The 27,264-nt window shown below is 41.4% G+C and overlaps 1 protein-coding gene across 2 annotated transcripts in view; it reads right to left on the reverse strand.

Annotated features, from left to right (window-relative positions):
- Positions 1–387: 387 nt before the first annotated feature.
- runx1 (RUNX family transcription factor 1) overlaps positions 388–27,264 on the reverse strand; it is a 215,778-nt gene continuing 188,901 nt past the window's right edge. For both annotated transcript variants that reach the window (XM_048541508.2, XM_048541506.2), the window contains 2 exons: positions 14,553–14,714; positions 388–4,098 (listed from right to left, as the gene is read on the reverse strand). In XM_048541508.2, coding sequence (XP_048397465.1) covers positions 3,590–4,098; positions 14,553–14,714 — 671 coding nt within the window. In that variant the 3' untranslated portion in view covers positions 388–3,589. The remainder of the gene's footprint in view (positions 4,099–14,552; positions 14,715–27,264) is intronic.

Here is a 27,264-nt window from a genome sequence, read left to right on the forward strand (position 1 = left end):
AGGTATAAGATCAGCCAAGTCTCACCCTCTTAATAAATTCTATGTGATACAGGCTGCAAGGTGTATGGGCATTGGCTAAGAAGAGGACTGGGGTGAGCTCTATCACTTCCATGGTCAGGGTATCAGGGAGGAATTAAATTCCAACGTGAGAAGATTGCTTTAGGACAGGAGTTTAGGACAGGGAGGGCATTCAGAGTAAAGGGGAGGAGTGATAGGAAGGAAAGAGGAGAAAAGTAGGCAGGAAGAGAGAAGGGGAGGGAGCAAGAGAGAGGGGTTAGGAGCTTTAAGCAAAGAGTGGGGAAGTGGAAGATGAGTAGAATCAACTCTCAGAAATATAATAAATGATGCAAGTCAATAATTGTTCAACAAACTAATTTATTAGCCAGCCACAATATAACTATGAAATTGTTCAACAAACTTTGGTACAAAGAGTATGAATGTCAATATGTTCATCAGAAAACCTGCAGCAGTCCAGCCGCCCTGATACCATCCACTGTGGGAGTTAGCTGCTGTGCTGGAGAAATGGCATCCAATAGCTGGGTTGCAGTGAACAGGAAATGCTTTCTTAATGCGTGTAACTTTACACCTACAACATCTAGGTTTGAGAAATGACAACATAAACAAGAGGAGGTTTGCAAATGCAATTGAGAAGTTGTTTGAAAAAAAAATGTTGAAAAGTAAAGTCTGAAGCGCAGTGGTGTTTGTACAATTACTAGCAACGATAGCTGGAAAATTTTTGGAAAAAAAAACTCTTGCTTATTTACAAATATAGACACAATAATGAGCTTGACTCAAGAAAACAATATCAATTTTATAGCTCATCAGAATGACGTAAGTTATCCAGTCTTTAGTCAACACACTGCGTACATATTTAAGACAGCTGGCATATCTTACTATTGTAAGGTAGCAAATAAACATAAATGTTCCTTATACGTTGTTTTAAAGGATCAATAAGGAACTCTTGGAAACCAAAGCTTTAAATAACAAATCCAGCTGTTTTGCTGCCTGCAGCCCTGGACCTTCCTTATGTGAATCATGTTCCAGTCTTTGAAACATAGATTTAAAGTCCTGCTTTCCCATGATCTTTTGAGTTGACCAGCAAATGAAGTAATACACTCACAATGGAAATTAAATAACATTCAACCAATTACTATAAAAGCCATGACTTATTGGCAGTTGGGTCCAGTAACCAGAGCAGAATGCAGATGGATCTGAGATCTGCTGCTCCTGTGCCTGTCTTTCTCTGGTGCCTGACATGTCTGGAGTCATTTGATATAGCAGTGTTGACTGACCATTCTTCCTTCTTTGAAATATATGTTTGCAAAGCTTAACAGGTCCACTGTGGTTTAAGTGCCAATGGGCAAACATCTGGAAATGTTACTCACACTTTTCTAATAGCACTACTAATAGACACTAACTATTGGGGAAATCAAAGCTTGACACATCAAGTATCTCCTTGGGGATAAACCATCTGCCTCTAGAAGAAAGAACATTCAAACTGAAAACAGGACCAGAATAGGAGCTAACATCAATACCTCTTTATGCTACAAAAAATACAGGTTATCTTGTTAACGTCACCCAAACTGGTCAATGTGTCTGCAAGATTAATGGCTCCCAAAACCCATCAATGGACTTCCTCCACTATAGATGCCATTGCAATCATTTGTTCTGTACAAAGGCGGCTTGAAAATAGGTGAAATTTGCAAGTGATTTTTGTTGCGATCTCCAAATCAGTGCATCATTTCACCTCAAGGATGGACAGTTATTAGTGTGTCTCACCTGGCCTGCATCACAGACAAATCCACCCTCTCCAACAACCAATGAATTGAGGTGAATAAAATAATGAGGGGCATAGCTAGGGTGAATGCATATAGTCTTTCTCCCAGGGATGGGGAATTCAAAACTAGATGGCATAGGTTTAAGGTGAGAGGGGGAAGATTTAAGATGGATCTGAGGGGCAACTTCTTCACAGTGCTGAGTGTGTGGAATGGGCTGCCAGAGAAAATGGTTGAGGCAGGTACAATAGCAACATTTAAAAAACATTGGACAAGTACATGGATGGGAAGGGATTAGAGAGATATGGACCAAACGCAGGCAATTGGAACTAGCCAAGTAGGCACCATGGGGAGCATGGACCAGTTTGGGCCAAAGGAGCTGTTTCCATGCTGTATTACCCTATGACTCTAATTGTGAACTTGTGAACAATGGTGTGACCTAGTGTTCTTTCTATCCACAGCACCACTCCACCCCAGTAGCAGGTAGCAATTATTTCATTTTTAAGAAAAGGTGAATTGAAGCATAGAGGACCATAGGAACAGGAATAGGCTATTTAGGCCTTTGAGCCTGCTCTGCCATTCAACAGGATGATGGCTGATTTGACATTCTTCATGCCCACTTTGTTGCTCTTTCCCTGTCATCCTTAATTCGTCTAATAATCCATCTCAGCCTTGCATATACACAAGGGCCCCAACAGTGTCATGGAGTTCCAAAGGCTCTCACCCCTCAGAGAGAAGAAATTCTTTCTTATCTCAGTCTTAATTTGGTACCCCTTTATCCTGAAACTATATCTTTTGATCCTCGATCACTACTTGCTCTTCTAAATTCCAAAGAGTTGAATCCCATCCTGTTTAACCCTTGCGTATAAAAAATTCATCTATACCAGGGATCATCCTAGTGAACCTTCTCTAAATTGCCTCCATTGAATTGATCTCTTTTCTTAAATAAGGGGACAAAAACTGCTCACATGTATTCCAGATGTGATCTCACCAGCACCTTGTACAGGTGCAGTAAAACTTCCCTGCTCTTGTACTCCAACCCCAGTGAAATAAGTGTCAGCATTCCATTAGCCTTCCGGATCACCCTGCTGCTCCTGGAGTAATATTAAATATCTATCTTAAATGTTTACGCTTCTGGTGTATTTCAAATAACCACTGCCTGTCTGGATGTAATGTGCCAGTAGGAAAGTCAAGCAACTAACACAGATGTTGAAATAAAACACAAAATAATGTCAAGCTTTGCTCCATATAATTTCTGTAACTGAAATCTATTCCATTTGGTTAAGAAAAGTGTTCGTTGTTTTTTTTGGCTTTTTTTGTTTCCAAAATGCTATTAACTTGCTATTAAAAAAACGCAAACTATCTGCTCTGCTTGCAATACTTGCTGCACAGTAGTCAATTTGATTGAAAACTGAAGCTGTAACCTTTTGAAAAAGGAAACCGATAACAGATGAAAAGGCAAGCTGGCAACTTCCTTTCAATCTGTAGGCAACAATATTAATTTATTTTAATAAAATTCAGGCAAAAAAAAAAACAGTTTTGCTTCATACAAGGTAAGGTGCGAGACAAAAAGACTTTTTGCCGGTAGATGCAAAACAACTTGGACGAATTTCCAAAAACGACAAAAATCTGCTTCACAAACCTGGCAAAGGGTAACCATATGAATACAAATATTTTCCTTTTACACTCAATGATCCCAATCACGGCTTTCTCAGTGCCCCCAATGTTTCCAGGTCTAATGAAAATCTTGCACTTGCTTTGCCATTGATGAAGGAATCCATAGGCTCTCTGATTGAGTTGAAGATGCTTCATAGTCAATATGGCCGCCACACCGCCTCCTCCAGTCTTCCTGTGGTGCTCATATTTGTTGGGGAGTTGCTGTGACTCCCATCTGCGTCCACTACATCGCTTTGATTGGGAAGGTTTGGGTTCAGAAGGCTGGATCCTGTCGATGCATTGGTGCAGGGTGGTAGAATCCGGGGTGGCGACCGGTCTCCCCCTGTCATCATGGAAAACTGGTAGGACCCAGCTGAGGTGCCATAGTATAGATGGTAGGGAGAAGAGCTAGTTTGGAAGGGTCCAGTTTGACCTTGGGCAGAGCCTGGGTAAGGAGGAGGCAGGTATGTGTGGTAACGTGCTGCAGTTGTCATAGCAGACATGCCAATTCCAATGCCTGTAGTGACAGGAGTGGGTGTGTACGCAAATGGTCCTGGGTAGTGCATTCGAGGATCTGTGAAGCGGCTGTCAGAGAGAGAAGGAAGGGCTGAGAATTGGCGGTCAATGCCCATTCGAGGGTCTCCAAATGCTGTCAAGTCAGAGGCACCTGCAAGAAAAAATAGTTGTTATTTGTAAGTGACCCCAGATACTTAAATGCTGACAATCAGTCACTATACAGTCACTTTGCAGCATACAACTTGAATGTGGCTGAAAAGACAAACATGTTGCTGCAGCGCTCTTCAGGAGAAATGCTGAAACAACGCCAAATTTCCAAACAAAATCCATCACTACCGAAGAAAAAGTGCTGATTAGTTGGAAAATTGACTCTGATTGGCCACAGTATAGTCACAGATAAAGTACAGGTTTTCCAAGCTGCTGGTAATCCCAAAACCAAGGAAGGCTGAAACATGTTCCTTTGTTTTAACATATGCCACTTCCAGCAGGAGGAAATAGAAGCTCTACTGCCTATCTTAAGTTGATTGTTAGTGTAACTGATAGGAAAATTATAGGGACTTTTCCCAAAAGTAGAATGGTTGGAACATTAAAATAGAATGGGGAAAGATGTTTTTCCTCTTAAACATAATGCTCAATACTGTTAAATATGAGATGTTACAGCAGTCTTGGGGTGGGGTGGGGGTTAAGTGAGAAAAAGCTTATTTCTTTTCTGAATATCAAAGCCAAGCTATCTATGGGAGCAATGCGAACATATAAATCACTTCAGTAACACGGGAATAATGTCCATCAAAGAGGAATTTAAATGATATGGTCAATCAAATAAATCTGTACAAGACAGATCTCTCCCCATCCCTCTCTGAATGTATAGAACTCCTAGACACAAACTTCCCCAGTTAACTATACAGTGTTTTGTTTTGGATCTTTTAAACAATGAGTAGGATGTAATCTATACCAACATTTACCAGCAACTGAAGCAAGTTGCCTTCAATGACCTTTGAGAGCTCAATCTTATGTTTTGTAAGATTTTGGAATTTTGTAAAACTAAAGAGTACAGAGTAATGACAGCAGAAAGCATCAAAAAAGGCAAAAAACAGCATCTCATCCTAGAAATGCTTTGACATAAGTGCAGCCTAAAAAAGAATTACATCTGCAAGATTCTAATGGTGCTGCTGACTGCTTTTAGACACATCAAAAGCTGATTTAGCAGAGTAAACTAGAAAGATGAGTTGTTCAATTTACTTTCTGACGAATCCACTGTGGACCAACAAATAACTTGCACAAGAAACACTTCAGTTGCTTAGCATTCCTGAGTCTCAAATACCTTTTTCAGTTTGCAAATGTCTTCTATGCTGTATCACTAACAGCATTAAGTACTTATTTGATATGAGGATTCTGATATTAGAGATTAAGCAGAATTAAGAGAAAGCCAATAAAAGTTGTCATTAAAATGTCTACATTGGTAACAAATGTAATCATGCTTTTGGAAAAAAAAGTTCCAAGTTTATAATTTAATGTAAAAATAATGATAACCTTTGTTTTCTCGCAACAGATGATGCCAGACTTGCTGTGTTTCTCCAGCAATTTCTGTTGTCACTTAATGTTATAGGCTTTGTGAAAATTACTGAGTTAGGTGATTTAATTTAATTGCATTAATGCATTTTTTTCTGTTGACACAGTGCCATTAAAGATAGTAATGAAATAAATAATGGTGGAATTTGAACTTATAAAAAAAATCTGGAATTTTGAATTTAACAATGACCATTAAACCTCGTTGATTGTCAGGAAAAACTCATCTGGTTCACTAACATCCTTTAAGGAAGCAAACTGCCATCCTCATCCAGGTCTGGCCTACATGTTTCTCTGGACCCACAGCAATGTGGTTGACTCTAACTGCTCGCTGGATAATTAGGGATGGTGAATGAATAAAAAGAACCCTCTTCCCTCAATGTCAGTGGGTGGCTCAGTTAGTAACATGCTGGGCTCCACGTCTCAACATTCTAAGTTGAAGTTCTTAATCAACATTGGCTTGCAATTGGAGTGCAAGGGGAGTGCTACATTGTCAGAGATATCAACTTCAGATGACATGTTAAACTGCCACTCCTTCTACCCAATCAGATCGATATGAAAGATTCCACTGCACCATTCTGAAAAAAGGAAAATGAGTTATCTTTCATTTCTAGCCAATTTATAACCTTCAATCAATACCACAAAAATAATGATTGTCATTTTCTTACTGTGTGCATTTGTTCTGCACAAATTAGTTGCTGTGTTTCCTATGTTACAACAGTGGCTATAATTCAAAAGTACTTCATTGTTTGAAAAGTACTTTGAAATTTTGGATGGTTGTGGAACATGCTATGTGAATGCAAGTCTTTGTCTGTGCTCCTCATGTATAGTCTTCTGTCTAAATGACAGGCAGTTAGCTCTGCTGGTGAGCATTGTGGAATTACACTTTATCTCAGGCAATTTGAGGCTTTTTTTTAGCTGTTCTCTCTAAGTAGGCAGCACAATATTTGTTGGTCATCCAAGCTGCATTGAGTGTCGGACTAGAAATTCACATAGTATGGGTCAGGTAAACATTAATTAAACTCTTAGAGTTTTACAACAATCTCATAGTTTTTATGCCTATTGCATCTGGTGCTAGTCAACAGGTTCATTAAATTCATTGTGGGATTGGAAACAAAAGAATTATGGGTTGCTAGTCCTCCAGAATAATGATAATCTGCCATATCCACAGTAAACCACATCAAGGATTTTATAGCAGAGTATTTAGAAATCAGTGGCAGGATGAGACAGAGTCAGCATGGAGTTATGAAGGGGAAATCATTCTTGACAGATCTGTTGGATTTCTATGAATATGTAATTAGTTGAGTTGACAAGGGGGAGCCAGTCGATGTAGTATATTTTGACTTCCAGAAAGCATTTGACAAAGTCCGACATAAGAGATTAATGCGCAAGATTAAAGCGCATGGGATTGGGGCAAGTGTATTGAGACAAACAGGAAACTGGTTGGCAGAGAGGAAACAAAGAGTAGGAATTAATGGGTCCTTTTCAAATTGGCAGGTAGTAACTAGTGGGGTGCCACAGGGATCACTGCCACAACTCCAGTTATTCACAATATATAGTAATGATATGGATGAGGGAACAAAATGTAATTTATCCAAGTTTGTAGATGATACCAAGTTGGCTGCGATGGTGAACTGTGACGAGGATGCAGAGATCCTTCAGCGTGATTTCGATAGCGTGGGTGAGTAGGCAAATCAATGGCAGGTGTAGCATTGTTTGGATAAATGTGAGGTTATTCACTTTGGAAGCAAAAACAAGAAGGCAGATTACTACCTGAATGGCTGTAAATTGAGAGACGGGAGTGTACAGTGGGACCTGGGTATCCTTGTGCACCAGTTGCTGAAGGTAAGCAAGTAGGTGCAGCAGGTGGTCAAGAAGGCAAATGGTATGTTGGCATTCGTTGTGAAAGGTTTTGAGTATAGGAGCAGGGATGTGTTGTTGTTGCAGTTATACAGGGCCTTGGTGAGACTACACCTGGAATTCTGAGTGCAACTTTGGTCTCCTATTCTGAGGAATGATGCTCTTGCTCTCAAGGGAGTGCAGCGAAGGTTTACCAGGCTGATTCTGGGGATGGTGGGTCTGACGTATGTGGAGAGATTGACTGGGGTGCAATTGTTTTCGCTAGAGTTCAAGCAAATGAGGGGGTGATCTCATAGAGACTTATAAAATTTTAAGAGAACTAGACAGGGTTGATTCAGGGAGGATGTTCCTGATGGTGGGTATGTCCAGAACCAGGGATCACAGTTTGAGGATTCAGGATAGGCCAATCAAGACAGAGATGAGGAGATATTTCTTCACCCAAAGAGTGGTGAACCTGTGGAATTCATTACCACACAAAGTAGTTGATGCCAAAACATTGAATGTATTCAAGTGACAACTAGATATAGCACTTGGGGCGAATGGGATCAAAGGTTATGGGGAGAAAGCAGGATTAGGCTATTGAGCTGGACCATCAGCCATGATCGTGAAGAATGACGGAGCAGGCTCGAAGCGCTGAATGGCCTCCTCCTATTACTATCTTCTATGTTTCTATGTACTGTGTAGAAGTTGAAATTGTAAGTCTCAAGATACTTTCTAATGTAAGAGATGCTAGTTTACAACTGCAGTCCAGATCCAGTTTAGTCTCTGCTTCAGGAATGTTACTCCAGTCTACAAAGAGTTAAATCGAGTACACATTGAATTAAATTCTTTTTATACAATTCCCAGAAGTACAAAGTGACTAAACTGGCTGAGTGACTTTGTGGATTGGGACGTTTGAGAAGTTTACATTTCCATACTGACGGTGCAATCCTGAGAAAATTTACTGCGCAATGGAACTGAGCTGTCAGGTGACCTGTCCATGAATGCCACTGAGAGTCTGAAGCTAAATTTCAAATAAAAACTTACAGCCAAATTTGGCAACTAGGAAATGATGACAAATGATGACAACAACGTTAGCACTTACAGTATGTCAATTTCTCATCTTATTGCAGCTTCTGCATCATATATGTTTGCTTGTTAGCATTGGCTACTGGTGCTTTTTAAAGCTCTGGCATAGATAGAGCTCATTCCAGGCGGGCCCTCAGTAATATCTGCACCTTTCAATATGGAATTCTCTCAGCGTTTGAGTGAGATTAACTTGCACATATCTACTTGACTCACATGTTTTACCTGCACTCAAAGGATTGGGTGCCTTAAGGAACAAGAGGTTGTTTTTAAGCCGGCAGTTGGACAGAGACTGCAGTATGACTCAGATCAACGTGATCCAGTGCAACTATAATTTGGCAGGAAGATGAAAACTTTTTTTCCACAGGTGACAAGCCCTGAAGATGTCTGTCAGACAAGGTGTGGCAGCTTTGCGAAAGCAACCAGACTGTTGCGGACCCAGTGAAATGAGCCAAACTATGACTTCCTCAACTATGTCTGGCAGACAGTTGTGGGCTTTAATGAATGTAGGTCTTATCTGAGTTTAATTCTTTTTAATGACAATTGGAAATTAAAAATGAAGATTATATTAAATAGTTGCATTTCTCTTGGGAAAGAACCTAGACTTATTTTTCCTGTCTCAAATTTCATGGAATGAATGTGTTGCTTCCTCTAATCTGTAGGTTACCATTCCTCCATCACCAATAGTTTCTGACCAATGGCTAACTTTGGGTATTATCTTACAATTCTTGACTTGTTCACTTTTAGCCCACATTATAAAGATGGTCAACAAGCAGCCACAAACTGTTTAGACATGAGTACTGCGACAAAATGAAACATTGTGGCAAAGCTTTTCATCTTTTATTTGTTAGGACAGTTCATAGGCAATGTCAATTTAAGGGGACATGATTGGGTTAAACTAAAGTAAATCTTGATGAAGTATCATGTCAGGTATGTAATTAAACAGTTTTTTTTCAGGAATGCTATTTGGAATAGTTGAATCTAGATAGGACAAAGCCACAGAGGGAAAAACACAGTGGAATGAGTCACTACAAGTTGCTCCTATATACTTGGTTTGTTTTTAAAACAGACCCGCAGATGAGGATTTCTTGACCATGCTGTCAGTTAAGTTCTCATTTTGGAATCATCCACTACATAGCAGGACATTTCTGATGTTGAAATCATCTGTGCCTGTCATCAGGGTGTATTTCCTTCAATAGCCTTTCAATGTTCCTGCAAGCTTTCAAATGAGCAACTGCACCATTTTTCCCCAATGTCTTCTCTGTGTTCTGCTGCTCAGCAGTTGCAACCTTCGAATCGATCCTTACACCATCCAATTGTAACCAGGCTATCTCATACAGTCACAGTCCTTCAGCACAGAGACAGGTCCTTCGACCCAAATTGGTCCATGCTGACCAAAATTCCCACCTATGCTAACCCCATTTCCCTGCACTCAGCCCGTATCCTTCTAAACCTTTCCCATCCATGTACTTGTCCAAATGCCTTTTAAATGTTGTTAATGTTCCAACCTCAACCACTTCCACTTGTAGCTGATTCAATATGCATACTGTCCTCTTGTGTAGAAAATTTTCTCCCCAGGTTCCCCTATTTTCTGTCCCCTCTTACCGTAAACTGATGCTCTCTAGTCCTCGATTCCACAGTCCTGGGAAAAAGACTGAGTGCATTCACCCTATCCATGCCTCTTATGTTCTTATACAATTCTATAAGATCCCCCTTCAGTCTCTTTTGCTCTGAAGAAAAACGTCCTAGCATGTCCAGCCTATGCCTATAATTCAGTGCTTTGAGTCCTGGCAACATCCCCATAACTTTCTTCTACACTTTTTCCAGTTTAATCACCAGTTTAATAATTGAGTTTAATCCTGCAACGATTTTCTTGCTGTACAGCAATACCTGTCAGGGGTTCCTCCATGGATTTGCACTCACCCTGCCCGCTTCTTCATCTAAACGCTGCCCAATAATAACATCATTCAAAGGCGTGGCGGCAACTTCTACCAGTAACATGGGGCTTGAATATCCTGTAAGCCCAAAGACCATGAAGCAGGGATTTTTCAATTCAGTGGCTTACATCCAGAAAGGGAAATTAAGGATAAACAAAGAATTATTTTGTGTAGGTACATGGAAAAAAAAACCACACCTGTCATTTACATTGGGCTGAGGAGTCATTTGTTTATCTGCTTTCATAGAACATAGAATAGTACAGCACAGAACAGGCCCTTCAGCCCACGATGTTGTGCCGACCATTGATCCTCATGTATGCACCCTCAAATTTCTGTGACCATATGCATGTCCAGCAGTCTCTTAAATGACCCCAATGACCTTGCTTCCACAACTGCTGCTGGGAACGCATTCCATGCTCTCACAACTCTCTGTGTAAAGAACCCGCCTTTGACATCCCCTCTATACTTTCCTCCAACCATCTTAAAACTATGACCCCTCGTTTTAGCCATTTCTGCCCTGGGAAATAGTCTCTGGCTATCAACTCTATCTATGCCTCTCATTATCTTGTATACCTCAATTAGGTCCCCTCTCCTCCTCCTTTTCTCCAATGAAAAAAGTCCGAGCTCAGTCAACCTCTCTTCATAAGATAAACCCTCCAGTCCTGGCAGCATCCTGGTAAACCTCCTCTGAACCCTCTCCAAAGCATCCACATCTTTCCTATAATAGGGCGACCAGAACTGGACGCAGTGTTCCAAGTGCGGTCTAACCAAAGTTTTATGGAGCTGCAACAAGATCTCACGACTCTTAAACTCAATCCCCCTGTTAATGAAAGCCAAAACACCATATGCTTTCTTAACAACCCTGTCCACTTGGGTGGCCATTTTAAGGGATCTGTGTACCTGCACACCAAGATCCCTCTGTTCCTCCACACTGCCAAGAATCCAATCCTTAATCCTGTACTCAGCTTTCAAATTCGACCTTCCAAAATGCATCACCTCGCATTTATCCAGGTTGAACTCCACCTGCCACCTCTCAGCCCATCTCTGCATCCTGTTAATGTCCCGCTGCAGCCTACAACAGCCCTCTATACAGTCAACGACACCTCCAACCTTTGTGTCATCTGCAAACTTGCTGACCCATCCTTCAATCCCCTCATCCAAGTCATTAATAAAAATTACAAACAGTAGAGGCCCAAGGACAGAGCCCTGTGGAACACCACTCACCACTGACTTCTAGGCAGAATATTTTCCTTCTACTACCACTCGCTGCCTTCTGTTGGCCAGCCAATTCTGTATCCAGACAGCTAAGTTCCCCTGTATCCCATTCCTCCTGACCTTCTGAATGAGCCTACCATGGGGAACCTTATCAAATGCCTTACTGAAGTCCATATACACCACATCCACAGCTCGACCCTCATCAACTTTTCTAGTCACATCCTCAAAGAACTCGATAAGGTTTGTGAGGCATGACCTGCCCCTCACAAAGCCGTGTTGACTGCATTTGATCAAGCCATGCTCTTCCAGATGGTCACAAATCCTATCCCTCAGAATCCTTTCTAACACCTTGCAGACGACAGACGTGAGACTTACCGGTCTATAATTGCCGGGGATTTCCCTATTTCCTTTCTTGAAGAGAGGAATTACATTTGCCTCTCTCCAGTCCTCAGGTACGACTCCAGTGGAGAGCGAGGATGCAAAGATCTTCGCAAGTGGCGAAGCAATTGCATTTCTCGCTTCCCAAAGCAGCCGAGGACAAATCTGATCCGGGCCTGGCGACTTGTCAATCTTAATGTTTGACAAAATTTTCAGCACATCAGCTTCGTCTATCTCTATCCATTCCAGCATGCACACCTGCTCTTCAAAGGTTTCATTCACTACAAAGTTCGTTTCTTTCGTAAAGACAGAAGCAAAAAACTCATTTAGGGCCTGGCGACTTGTCAATCTTAATCTTTCCTTTCATATCAACCCTTCACCAATCAGAGATATCTTTATTTTCTCCAGCAAGAGTCCATTTGATTGCTCCAACTACATTCCTTCACCATTGCCACGCGTTGGTAGAGCAAGCTGTTCATCTTCTTTGGTTACTGCCTCCACCCTTGGTACTTGCCTCTGGCAACCAATGGAAGTTCTCCAACTCCCCTCCTCCACTGCTTCTGCTGTCACGTTACTGAGCTGACATTTGGCCTCGTAATTCCTCCAGTTAACCGCTTCGAAGATAAAGGCGATTGTCTTTTGAGTCACCCCATCATAAAGCCATTCTATTCTTCTCCCTGGCTGCTGCCTCAGTTTGAAATGAACAGTTCACAATCCTCAAGTTGAGCTTTCAACATCATGTACCTCAACTACCTCCTACTTTATATTTTTCATGCTATCTGTTGGCCCATTTGTTGCTGAAACTCTTTCCTGTGCCTTTGCCATGAGTTTTTTTAAATTCATTAATGGGATGAGGACATCACTGACTAGGCAAGATTTATTGCCCATCCTTAATTTCGCAAACAACAGTTTTGATTCAAACACATTGCTGTGGGTCTGGAGTCACATGTAGGCCAGACCACGTAAGGATGGCAGTTTCCTTCCCTAAAGGGCATTAGTGAACCAGATAGGGTTTTCCAATAATTGACAATGGATTCATGGTCATCATTAGACTCTTAATTCTAGATTTTTGTTGAATTCACATCCCACATCTTTTGTGGCAGGATTCAAACGAGGCCCCCAGAACATTATGTGTGTCTCTGGATTAACACTCCAGCGATAATACCATTAGGCCATTGCCTCCCCCCAGTGTGATAATTGCAAAGACCGAAATGGCTGCTTTTTCTTTTCCACACTCCTTAAACATTATTCCTCCTATTGTACCCTATTTTCCAACAATTAATGCTCACCTGTCATTCTGGCCCTTACTAATCTACATTAGTTTCCAAAGCTCTCAAATTTAAAATTCACATCTTTGCATTTAAATTCCCTCATTGCTTTGCTTGTTTTTACCCTGTAACTTCCTTCAGAACAGTGAGCATCCCCTTCAGAACCCTTTGTCCCTCCAACGATGGCCTTATTGCCTCAATATTCACTGAATTGCTATCACATATTCAGACTGCGCAATCTGGAATCCCTCTGACATCTTCAAGCCCTCTGCAAAGCTTAAGCTTCAACTAAGCTTTTAGTCATACCTCCTAATAGCTACTACTTTGGTTTGATGCCCATTTGTGGCTGAATTAGACCTTGCAAGGGCCATTTTTCAAGGTGCAAAGCAAATGCACATTTTTGCTCTTGTTCGATCGCTCAACATTTCATTTACGCATCTGAGTTTGGGATTTCATTGAAAATCTAGAAAGAAAATTACATTCTACAAGGCCCAGGTACCTAAAGCTGCTTATTATTGTAAATTTATTATGGCCCAGAATTGGTCCATAATATTATATCCATTATAGCCATTAAAGATAGAACATCCAATATATGAATGCCACCAACCGTTTCTTTCCAATCTATAAACTCACATTACATCCAGCGCATAAATCACCCTCATCGGTTTACCCATGGCAGATGCTGCACGGTATAATCCTGTTTAAACCTTTATCTAATGAAGACTAGGAGGGTCCAAATCATGACAACTTGGCTTACTGGTCGAGCAATGCATGAAGTCATGAAAACTGTCTGTTATGTTCCAATATTAACGTCCCACTTGAGATATAGCATTCTCGGAAGTCAGACAGTTCAAATTTGTGCAGTCCTATTATTTTATCTTAAGATTGTTAACTAAAGACAGAAAAAAAACAGCTTTCGCCTGTTCCTCATTAAGATGACATTCACCCCATTAATTACATATTTATCAAAGTCTGTTCAGACTTAATGACTACTCCGAGGCTTTTTAAATTTAGATTATCATTAGGATACTAATTTGCTTTAATGGAGCTGCAGCATAAATATCACACTAGGTATAAATTGAAATGTGTCATGGTGATCACAACTCATTAGAGTACTAAGAGTGGATATTTGTACTTTTATAAATAACTAAACACACATAATTTGGTTTGCATTAGCCAGCCATCACTCTGGCTTTATATGCAACCAGCATTACCTGCTGTCGGCTTATGGTGCTAATCTTGCCCAGTACATTTGCGATATCATTGTTTCTTTCCTGAACCAGACCTGGTTTAATCTCTGAGAATCTGCTGCTCACCTGAAAGCCTGCTGGAGATTTCTGCTGTGATTGTCGGCATCCCACTCGCTCGCCCAGGGGAGATGGGTGTTGTCGGATGAACAGAGGGTGTGGAGATCTGCCCAAGGTATGGGTATGACTGATCGTATGTCCATGGTGGCGAAGGCTGTACATGCCTGGTATCTGTGTAGATAGAGAGGGGAGAGAGGGAGGAAGAAGGGTGAGTTTGCTTTATGACTGAAACCTCAGCAGAAACTTTGCAGAAAAAAGAACAACTTTAATTGTGTTATGGTAATAGCAGCATCTTGAAGAGAAAACATCAAAGCTTTTTCGTGTCTGAAATTTGACCTGCAGAAGTTCAGAGATTTTGATTTTTTTTGTAATAAGTGCTATAAGGTACATCTTTCATTAAATTTGGTTTTCTAGTCAGTACATTCCACAGCAGTTCATTCACCGATAAAGAGTGCTAGCACGAACTGAAGTGCATTAATTCCATTGTGAGATCCTCACAAATTCCATGGCAACTGATTAGATCTTCTTATTCCAGCCAGCAGCACAACTGGCTGTTAATGTAACCCAGATGAAACTACCAAAGATACTTGATACTTCAAGAGAATGAGAGGTAAATCAGATGTGGCCTTATTGGAAAGTTATTCACAGAAATTAAAAAATGGCCAATGTGGTTTTATAACAGTCACACCCCTTGCTGGTTTTCTAACTTATACTAGTGTCAGCGCAAGTAAATGTCCTGTTATGGAATCTCATGAGCTTCTACAAACATATGATTTCCTCTAGCTCTTGGTAGTGATAGCAATTTTGCTGCCAATGGTGTTAAAGAACAAATGCCTGTGCAGACAAGGTGATTATGTTGAGGAAGGGTGTGAACGTATAAATTAAGGGCAGCAGTAAGCTGTTTGGGCCTCAAACCTGCTCTGGCATTCACTAAGGCAATGCCATTCTGAATGTGGCCTCCACATTCCTGCCTATCCTCAATGATTTTGAGTCCCTTGTGGTCAAGAATCTATCTACCTCTGCCGAAAAATATTCAATGACCCTGCCTCTACCATTCTCTGGTGAACAGAGTTCCAAAGAGTCATTCTTCCAGACTCCAACAGATACTGGCACAACCTGTCCTATTTTTCCTCATAACATAACCTCACATCCAACCCAGACGTCAGCCAAGTGAACCTTCTCTGAACTGCTCCTAACCCATATATATGATATCAAATAAGGAGAAAATTTGCACTTATTCTTATACAACCACCCACCTTCAGCACCTGGATATTTCTCTCTCTCTCTCTCTCTGAAACTCGACAAAGTCAATGGAAGGCCAATACGTTAAAATTTATTCCAGCCTGCTCGAGCCCAAAAGACTGATGTTTCTCTTTATGCAAGCCTCTTGGTGAAATTTTCTGCTTAACTAACTAAATAGTGTTGATGATGGGCAGCACTGGAGCACAGTGGTTAGCACTGCAGCCTCACAGCGCCAGGGACCATCGGTTTGATTCCACCCTCGGGCGACTTTCGGATTGGAGTTTGCAAGTCCTCCCTGTGTCTGTGTGGGTTTCCTCTGGGTGCTGCGGCTTCCTCCAACAGTCAAATGATGTGCAGGTTAAGTGGATTGGCCATGCTAGATTGCCCATAATGTCCAGGGATGTGCAGTCTAGGTGGATTAGCCATAGGAAATGCAGGGTTACGTGTATAGGGTAGTGGGGGTGGGTCTGAATGGGATGTTCTTGTGAGAGTTGGTGCAGACTTGATGGGCTGGATGGCTTGCTTCCACACTGTAGGGATTCTGTTATTCTATGATTTTGACTCTGTCAGTCGGTCCACTGTGGATTGAAATTCAGAGCTGAAAGAAGAGCTCCTTAACTCTCTGAGCAATCTTGCAAATGAATTGGTATGGGGTACCCATGTCAGTATTCAGTCTTCTTGCACTGCACTTGTGTCACCTCAGATGAAATGGTCCTTCTGAAGACCTGATGCTTTATCATACACACTCATTACCTATTTGAGACATTCTTTCCAACTTCTAAGAAATTGGTGAAGAGCAAAAACCAACTTAATTGCAGAAAAATTGGCACCCTGTCATGTTGCACTGTCGATAAAGATAGTTGTGAAATCTTGCAAGTTCTCAATAGAGTCAGAATTTTGTTGCACCAAAGATCCTCAGCAGAGGGTGTAGGGAATGTTCCCTGCACGTAACTGGAATGGATACATTGGATATTACATTCTGGCCCTCAACGTCAAAGCAGTGAGCTGCAGACATCAAATGGGGCATCCTCAAGCATTTAGCAGACAAACAGCCTGCAATGTTCTTAACCACATTTAGAAGTGGGGTGTGACTGGTTTGGGGATGTTTGGAAGGGTGGATAGGCATAGCTTGGATTGAGAGAGAGTAACCTCTTACAGAGACTGTCAGCTGCATTTTCAGTGTCAATTGCTCAAACGTACGAGCAGGATAAAGTGCATTCTGATTGGTGTTTTTGCTACAATTCACATCTAGAGTATAAACTGAATCCTTCCATTATATACGATCCCTTGTTGCCAAAATGCATATTTTGCTTTGGCAAACAATTTAATATTTGTAAACCAGTGAAGCACCACACCTAGATTCTGGAATCCAGAATGGTTCATTAGACCAAAAGCAACATTCTCCCGTGCTGTGTGGAAATATCTGTTTATTCATGATCCCTCCTAAGATTGCCTTCTATCAGTGCCTGTTCAAATAAACAGGCATGCTGAACTAATCTTATGCCAGATGCACAAGGTATGTCCAAAAGGCTTTAAAATCAAAGTTTCTGATCGCTGAAAGGGCAGGATTTTAAATCCAGACCTCAACTCACAAGCATCTTGCCAAAATGAATCACACTGATTAGTTTTTAACCAGTTTAGCGCTTTCCTGCATCTATTTCACAGGATGCATCCAGTCTGCAGGTGAAATGATCAGGAAAAGGGAATACCAGCCTGAAGTCCCTAAGATTTCCAGGGTTCTCCTGGATCCGAACTTGGAGTGAGAATGTTAAAAAAAGGTATCACCAGCCTAATGCCTCCCTTGCCTGTGTGGCTGATAACCAGACACTCCGTGCCCTGTCCTGCACTGCACTAAATTTGACAGCATGCTCAGCTTGACACCACCAATAACAGTACAGTCTCCGGTATTCTGTAACAGGCTGGAAAACTATTGAAAACTGCTGTCAGAAATTCTATCCTGTGAGATCCTCTGCAATAAAAGTGATCAGAAATCACTGAACTGACCTGTTACGTCTGATAAAATGAGTTGTGACTAGATTTTAAAAGTGAACTGAATTCATAATTACAACTCAACAGGTTCATCAGCTCTAAAGGAATAATTTTATGTTAGTTAAAAGTCAAATTTCTTTGTTATAATAAATTTCACTTACTTTAAAATTTTTCATTAGGTGAAAAGCATGAATGAGGTGTTATATTAAAGCGAATTAATTCGTATGTTAGTCATAATAGTGATGAAGAATTTGATTTAAAACTTTACCAGTGGCCGAATAATGTAGGCTAAATCCATTTTCTCACATGTAGAAAACTGCTTTATTAATTTCTTGCCAATTACCAAATATCTTGAAATCATATTGTAGGAGCGTTTGTCTGGAACACCTCTCCTATTTTTTTATATTAAAGTCATTAACCCAATTAAGTAAATGGATGAGCACCACCCTTAAAATAGAGGAAGCAGAAAGTTTAGGCAAAATATACATTGGTAATTGACATAGCAGTCTCAGACCCAAATTGTTTGCATGTAAATTTATAGAATATCTCTGACTCACTCAATCACAGCCATGCACTCAAACACACAATACATACAGACACCAACCAAATTTGAGGATGAGTATAGCAGTAGGTTCTTCAGGTCCTTGGTTTTATTTCACAATTCAGTTACGTTACGGTGATCTGTACATGCCTGAAGTTGGTACGTAATAGACACATTCTATGGTTAAAAACAATGTAATTTTAAAGCTTGTTTACAGTTTTGAGTTTATGTGGTAATCCCACGTGTATGATGTAATCATCTATTTGACTTTTTAAAATTTGGAAGGTGAAGAGAATCAGCAGTTCGGTGTCAGTGAGAATACTTCACTGCAATTGGCTGTCTGTCCTAATTAATATCCAGCTCTGCTGAATACATGGCAGAGACAATGGTCAGGAAAGGGGATATCCATACCATGGAGATCGAGACCTTTCCAGGCCACTTTGTTTGACGTCAGTGACATGCACTGGTTGTTTCATTGCTGTCCAGAATATTCATTCCAGTCAAGCAGGATAGAGAGAATGTGGGGGCTGGGGTGGGGGAGGGGTGCATAATATTAGGATGTGGAAGGTTAGATTCAGGTTAGATGTCAAGAGTCAGGTCTGTGGCCTCGTGTTAAGAACTCATTGAATTCCTTCACATAGGAGCTGTATCTGTTCTGACTGTAGCAGGCATCACCTCCTACAATGGATAGACACTGTAGGGAATTCAGGGACAGAATGATCTTCTAGATTGGTTTTGACTGTCTAGATTGATCGGAGAGGAACGTCCTAGATATCTTACCTCCCCATACATAGCCCTGACCACACACACAAAAGTTCCCCCGTCCCACCAGCACAAATTTGGCCTGGGTTTACATCGAGTTTCTCACCTCTTCCACGAGATCTCATGGCTTTAAGGGGGGTGGGAATTGTATACATTGGGACTGCCGTCCTTGTGAATGTCAGCTGGACGGATAATGGCTTCCTTGTCTTCTTCTTGTGTGATCCTATGTAAATATGATAAAGGCTTTGCACATGAAAGATTGACCCCCAGAAACACATTTTGAGCCAAGATGCCAGCCTGAGTGGGCTGCAGCTTGGCCTTATTTTCCAACTCTTACAACTGCCTCCAGGCTCTACCAGGTAGAGTCCAGAATAGTGTTGGTCAGGACCCCCTGAGTTTCCTTGCTTGCACTGGGGTGAGGGAGAAACAGGAGAATTTTCAGGTATGTTAGATGATTACTGACATTTTAAATTCAAAATGAATGCGTTTTCATTTTAAGCAAGACTGTGTGGGCTGCAGACACCGTGTGGATGATGGCACTGTCAGCTGGTGTCCGCTTGGCGCCATGGTGCAACCTTCAAAAAAAGAAAAATTTTTCCTCATCATTTGTGGTCGAAATTCTTTTGACAGTCATTTAGCAGCATCCGCAATTTTAAGGAGAATGTAGCAATCTCAAAGGATTGTTTGCTAACAGCGGAGAATTCAGTAAATCATTCCTTCAGGCACGGACAAGATTTTGACTGACTCATTAACAGTAATGGAAGAACAAGCATTTATGTCTTCAGTTGTTGGGAAAACCCAATGGCAAATTAACTGGAAGGCGTGTCGTCGCGGTAAGTGCAAATGTGGTGTCTACACAGTATCTTGTCATATCTCTAAGAACATCCCAAAATGTAATAAATTACCTTTAAATACAGCTGCTGTTAGCGGCCATTTTGTGCACAACAGCCCACAGATAGCAGCAGTGAATGACCAATTACCTATGTCCAAGTAAAGAAATGAAGTAGGCTAGAATTGTGAGAAACTTATGGCACCAATACCATAATCACATACACATAGGTTTTGATTATATTTATAATCTGTGTTCAACTCTCCTCAATGGATGGATCAGATCATCTCAGTGATCTCTCCAATCTTTAAAGAGGTGCTAAAACATTATCTCAGATGGATGTCATATTTTTGTAAACTAGAATAGGAGTTCTCTTCATGCCTTGGTCAAAAATGTATCTCTCAATAAACATCTGCAAAACAGATTAACTAGTCAGAGATGGTAAGACCTGCCGATGCTGGAGTCAGAAGCATTTTCTGAAGAAGGGTCCGAACGTCAACTTCCCTGCTCTTCTGATGCTGCATGGCCTGCTGTGTTCTTCCAGCTCCACACTGGATTAACCAGTGATTTAATGACACAAAATTAATGGCAGATATGATAGGCTGGATGTGTTTGACCTCTGTTTGATGGATTCATTGATTTATTTATTGTCATGTGTACTGAAATACAGTGAAAAGCTTTGTTTATGAGTGCTACGGGCAGGTCATAGTAAGCAAAGAATGTACAGATCAAAATGATTTAGAGGCATACAGGTCACATTGCACTGGATGTGTGCTAGGCAAGATCAGTGTTAGAAAGATCAATATTATTTGAGGCTAGAGTCGATTCAATAGTCTGATAACGGCCAGAAAGAAGCTGTTCCTGACTCTGCTCGTGTGTTTGGTCAGGCTTCTGCAATCTCCTGCCTCATGGAAGAGGTTGTAAGAGATCGTTGCTGGGGTGCAACGGGTCTTTGATGATGTTGGCAGCTTTTCTTTGGCAGCGAGCCATGAAAATGGAGTCTTCCCTGGATGGAAGGCTGGCTTCCATGATGGTGTGGGCTATGCACACGCACCTTCTGTAATCTTGGACAGAGCAGCTGCCATACCAAGCCACGATGGACCTGGACAAAATGCCTTCACTGGTGTATCTGTAGAAGTTGGCGATGGACATGCCAAATTTCCTCAGCTGCCTGAAGAAGAGGAGGCGTTATGCCTTCTTGGCCTAGACATGGGAAGTCCTAGACGGATTGTCAGTTATCGTCTCTCCAAGGAATTTGATGCTCTTCACTCTCTCAACTCAGTTCTGTTGATGTAGATGGGGGTGTGTTCTCCTTTTTTATTTCTAAAATCAATGATCAACTCTTTAGTTTTGCCAACATTGAGAGAGATTGAGTTCACTGCACCATGTCACCAAGCCCTCTATCACCCTTCTGTAGTTTAACTCATTGTTGTTCAATATCTGTCCAACTACGGTGGTGTCGTCAGCGAACTTGTAGATGGTGTTCATTGGGAATTTGGCAACACAGTCACAGGTGTACAAGGCGTACAGTAGGGGGCTGAGGACGCATCCCTGGGGGTCTCCAATGTTCAGTATTATCATGGAGGAGGCACAGTTACCTATGGAATGAGTAACGGTAACGCAGAACACATAGAAGTTGAAATAGATGGATGTCAACTTTCAGATGGGTGAGCCTGACATCAGTAGTGGGTAAATTGTTGGAAGGGATTGTGAGACACAGGATCTACATGCATTTGGAAAGGCAAAGACTGGTTAAGGAAGTCAGCTTTGAACAAGGGAGATCATGACTCACAAACTTGATTGAATTTTTTGAAGTGGTGACCGAGAAGATAGATTACGGCAGAGTGGTAGACATTGCCTCCATGGACTTTGGCATGGTCTTTGGCAAGGTTCTGTATGGTAGGCTGCATGGTAAGGTTAAGTCACATGGAATCCAGGGAGAGCTAGCTAATTGAAAACAAAATTGGCTTGATGGTAGGAGACAGAGGGTAGTGGTAGAGGGTTTTTTATCAGACTTGAGGCCTGTGATCAGCACAGTGCTGAAAGGATCAGTACTGGATCTACTGTTGTTTGTCATTTATATAAACAATTCGGATGAGACCACAGGAGGCAAAGTTAGTAAATTTGCAAATGATACCAAAATTGGTGGCACAGTAGACAGTGAAAGAAGTTATCTGAGAGTACGGCAGGATCTTGATCAACTGGGCCAATGAGCCAAGGACTGGTAAATGGAGTTTAATTTACAGAAATGTGAGGTGTTGCGTTTTAATAAGACAAACCAGAACAGGACTTACAGAGTTAATGGTCGGATGCTGGGGAGTGCTGTCGAACAGAGAGATCAAGGGGTGCAGGTAGACAGGGTGATGAAGAAAGTGTCTGGCACACTTAGCATCACTGGTCAGAGCTTTGAGTACAGAAGTTGGGACATCATGTAATGTCTATACAAGACATTGGTAAGGCCACATTTGGAGTACTGCATACAATTTTAGTTGCACTGCTACAGAAAGGACGTTTTTAAACTAGAAAGGCTGCAAAGAAGAGTTACAAGGATGTTACTGAGACTGGAAGAGTTGAGCTATCAGGAGGGGTTGGATTGGCTGGGGCTTTTTACTGGAGCTTGGGGGCTGAGGGGTGACCTTATAGAGGTTTATAAAATCTTGAGGGGCATAGATAAGGTGAACGGACAAAGCTTTTTCCCTAGGGTAGAGGAGTCCAAAACTACAGGGCTGATACTTAAGTTGAGAGGGGAAAGATTTAAAAGGGACCTAAGGGGCAACTTTTTCCACTCCGCATGAATATGCAACGGATTGCCAGAGGAAGTGGTAGAGGCAGATACAATTACAATATTTAAAAGACATTTGGACATGTACGTGGAGAGGAAGGGTTTAGAGGGATATTGGCCAAATGCAAGCAAAAGGTACTAGTCCAATTTAGGAAACCTGGTCAGTGTGGATGAGTTGGACTGAAGGGTCTGCTTCTGAGCTGTATGACTTGATGACTCTTGATGACTCCAGGATGGCACTACATATATTTCACAGTTCTCTGTGAGACCTTGCTGTGTGCAATTTAGCTGCCTCATTTTCTCACATTAAATAGTAGCTGTTTATCAGGGGTAATTCATTAGCTGAAAAGCCACAGTATGAATGAGGTGCTACACTGTAGTTAATTCATTCTTAAATCTGTCATAACAGTAATGAAGAATTTGATTTAAAACTTCACCATTGGCCCAATACTCCATATTTATCAGACTAAATTCATATTGCGCGTGTAGAAAACTACTTTGCTAATTCCTTGCCAATTACCAAATGCCTCGAAATCATTCTGTGGGGGTGTTTGTCTGGAACACCTCTCCTCAGTATTTTTTTATTATAGTCATTAATCCAATTAAGTAAGTGGGTGAATACCGCCCTTAAAATAGTGGAGGCAAAGTTTAGGCAAAATATGCACTAGTATTCAACACAGGCGCAGTCTCGGTCCCAAATGTTTGCAGTGTAAATTTATAGAATATATCTGCCTCACTCACTCACATTCATGATAGCAGTAAGTTGTTAATTCAGTTACATTATGGCTGACCTGAACATGCCTGTCAATAAACATCTTTTATGTTGAAGTAGTTGGATGCTTGACCAGGATTCCTCACAGAGTGACTTCCCACTCAGAGCTGCCTCATGATAGGGTGGTGCTGAACAACAATAAAGTAATTCCCCTCAGGCAAAGAGAATAAACTGGTAGGTGAGTCAATTCAGAGATAGTAGGAACTACAGATGTGGAGAATCCGAGATAACGAAGTGTGGAGCTAGATGAAGACAGCAGGCCAAGCAGCATCTCAGGAGCACAAAAGCTAACGTTTCGGGCCTAGATCCTTCATCAGAAAAGGGAGATGGGGAGAGGATTCTGAAATAAATAGGGAGAGAGGGGGAGGTGGACCGAAGATGGATAGAGGAGAAGATAGGTGGAGAGGACAGTGTGGGTGGGGAGGTAGGGAGGGTCAATTCAACCTGGTTATTGCCTACCAACCAGAAGTTGGGTTAGCATTGCCAACAGTCACTGTACTTGAAAGTAATTCATTATGCTTAAAGCGTTTTGAGCTGTCTCTGTGAGACGTGATCAGTGTGGTATTTTGTTGACAACGTTTGGTATTAGCCACTTCTGCCAGTGTGTGGTACTGGATATGGGTTATTTGGGGTAGTTTGCTGCCACCAACCCTTATTTGCTTTGTGTGGGCCTATCTAGTGTATGGTGATTGAGAATATACCACTATGGAGAATTCACAGATGAGGCACCTTTCGAAGAGACAAAGGTTTATTACATGATAGCAATGAGTACAACCACATTGTTATCAGGCATAATTACTTGGATCCTAGGGAACTGGTACAGATACATCTGCTCCTTCTGAAATCTAGAGTAGAACTCCTTGACTCTGTCCACAGACAGTGTGTGATATTGGTAGAATAGGTGGAGCAAATGTAATCTGATCATTAACCTCTTCAGAACCATTGCCCTATATAACAATAAGACACAATATAAATTCAATGTTTGCCTTTACTTTGATTGCAATGGATGTATCTGCTGCTCTAGACTGAATAATGTGGAGATGCCAGTGTTGGACTAGATCAAAAATCACCTGGCACCAGGTTATTATCCAAAGGGTTTATTTGAAAACACTAGCTTCTGAAAGTTTGTGTTTTCAAATAAACCTGTTGGACTATAGCCTGGTGTTGTTTGACTTTTGCTCTTGACTGAAAACTGACGTGTGATATTTGAGACAATACGTGCTATCTGTTCTTTATTCCTATTTGATATTTTTCTTTGGAAGAAGGCATTGATATTTGTTTAATATCTCATCCTCATAGTCCAGCAGTCCCTGACTGTGCGAACTGCCAATTTAGGTCTCGTCCCTCTGCCATCATCTGTACCTCCGGAGAAAATAGTGAGTCTTGTCTTTTTTGGATTAAACAGTTGATGTCACTTTTTCTGATGAAATGTTTTGTTAACCAGAATGGTTGGAAAGCACCGAGAAATCTTATATATGAGTCCTTCTAACTTTTTAGATACATATATAGTGGCTCAGATAGTTTAATATTGGTAGCTCTCTGGTTGAAAAACAGCTTATTGAAGGGTGCAGCAAACATTTCATTTATAATCAAGAGATTGGTTAAGAATGATGTATTTATAACTGTACGGATACGATTGCTGGTAATTCAATACACATAAAGTGAATTAAGTTGATTAACTTCACTCATGTCTGTTTGTGATAGTGTCTTTGTGCTTTCCTCCAAATTTGACTGCACTACTGCTTGTCTGTAGCAACACGCATGGCACTCTAACATATAGAAAATAACAATATGCACACATAAATTGACATTTTCTCAGTGTTACAGAGATAGTAGGAGCTGCCGATGCTGGAGAATCTGAGATAACATGGTGTGATGCTGGATGAACACAGCAGGCCAAGCAGCATCAGAGGAGCAGGAATTGGCCTGCTGTGTTCATCCAGCTTCACACCGTGTTATCTCATTTCCTCAGTCTTGACAGTTCACTGGTCTAAAGAGTAGACTCATTGCATGAGGCCCCTTGATCATACGTTTTCTCGCGATTTTTCTCCAAGGGGCCTTGTGTATAGTTATTTGTAGTTTGCAGAGAATCTTAATACTTTGCGTGAACATGGCCCTTGTGAAAACGTTCTAATTATAATGTAAGAGAATGAAACTTTGCTTCGGACTCAAATTATACCAGTCAGCTGCTGAGCTGTAAAGGGGGTAGCATGAGCCCAAGCAGGTTTGATCCCAATAAAGTCAACCTGCAGTATAAAAGTCCGCTGCTAGGAACACACTTGGCGTTAGGTTGGTAGTGGGTCTGAAGCAACACTTCGGTCCAAACCTCACTTGTGAGCATTTTATCTAAAGCAGCAGAAATAGTGCTGAATACAGTCAAGGAGACCAGCCTGTTCCCCTTCAGCCCTCCCCTTCCTTGACAGGTCATCTAAACTGATCCAGTTGTGTAAGTCACAGAAGAGCATGAAGTCCTCTTGTGTCATCACCAATATTTCCCCATTCCTGGAACCAATCACATCAAAGTAAAATTACACAGCTGGCATCTGCGTTTGCACTCTTAACTGCAATGGTGCTTCAAAAATAACTCATTGGTTACGATTTGAAGTCTCTTTGATGTGAAAATGATGTGGTACATTGTTTTCTTTCCAGTTGACTTCAGTATTAGGAACTGGGGCTAAAGAGGATTCATTAGGGCCAGCACCTAATCATTGTGCAGAGAGCTGTCTCCATGCCCTATTGGAAGTGCACGGGTCTGGATGTTAGTTGAGAACATGTATGGTTTAGAAGGGGTGGACGCTAGGAAGTTGTTTCCGTTAGGCGGGGAGACTAGGACCCTAGCCTTAAAACTAGAGGGGGTAAATTTAAAACTGAAATGAGATGACATTTCTTCAGCCAGAGAGTGGTGGGCTTGTGGAATTCATTGCCGCAGAGTGCAGTGGAGGCCGGGACGTTGGATGCCTTCAAGGCAGAGATTGACAAATTCTTGATCTCAAAAGGAATCAAGGGCTACGGGGGGAGTGCAGGGAAGTGGTGTTGAAATGCCCATCAGCCATGATTTAAATGGTGGAGTGGACTTGGTGGGCCGAACGGCCTTACTTCCACTCCTATGTCTTATGGTTTTATGGTCTAACAGTTTGAGATTTGACAGTGAACTCACTTGTTGATGCTTGCAGTCAAGGTTTACACTGTCACAGAACTGTTACTTTGATTTGGTTTGATTTATTGTAGATACGCGTACTTAGGTACAGTGAGAAGTTTTGTTTGCAAGCAGCACAAGCAGACCATAGTAAGCAAGGACATACAGCACTTACAGTGCAATAAGAGGGCATTTGGCCATCATGCCTGCCCCAGCTCATCTAATAAGCATCATCACCTAATGCTAGTTTCCTTTTTTGTCCCGTACTCTTGGACATTATTTTTATCCAAATAATGACCTAGTGCCATCTTGAATCCCTCAATTGAATCTGCCTCCATCACATTTCCAGGCAGTGCATTCCCTAGCTGCTTGCTGAGTGAAAAACATTTTTCTCACTTCATCCTTGCTTCGTTTGCAGATGACTTTAAAGCTATTGTTTCTTGTTCTTGTTCCTTTTAAGTGGGAGGACAGTTTCTCCCTATCTACTCAATCATGCCAGCTCATGATTATGAAAATATCTGTCAGATCTCCTGTTAGCCTTCTTCTATCCAAGGAGAACAGTCTGGATTTCTCCAGACTTTACTCATAACTGAAGTTCCTCATCTCTGAAACCTTTCTTGAAAGCCACTTTAAAGTCTCAAGAACGTGTTCACATCCTTCCTATCATG

Source organism: Stegostoma tigrinum, chromosome 12, assembly GCF_030684315.1.
Source record: "Stegostoma tigrinum isolate sSteTig4 chromosome 12, sSteTig4.hap1, whole genome shotgun sequence".
NCBI lineage: Eukaryota > Metazoa > Chordata > Chondrichthyes > Orectolobiformes > Stegostomatidae > Stegostoma > Stegostoma tigrinum.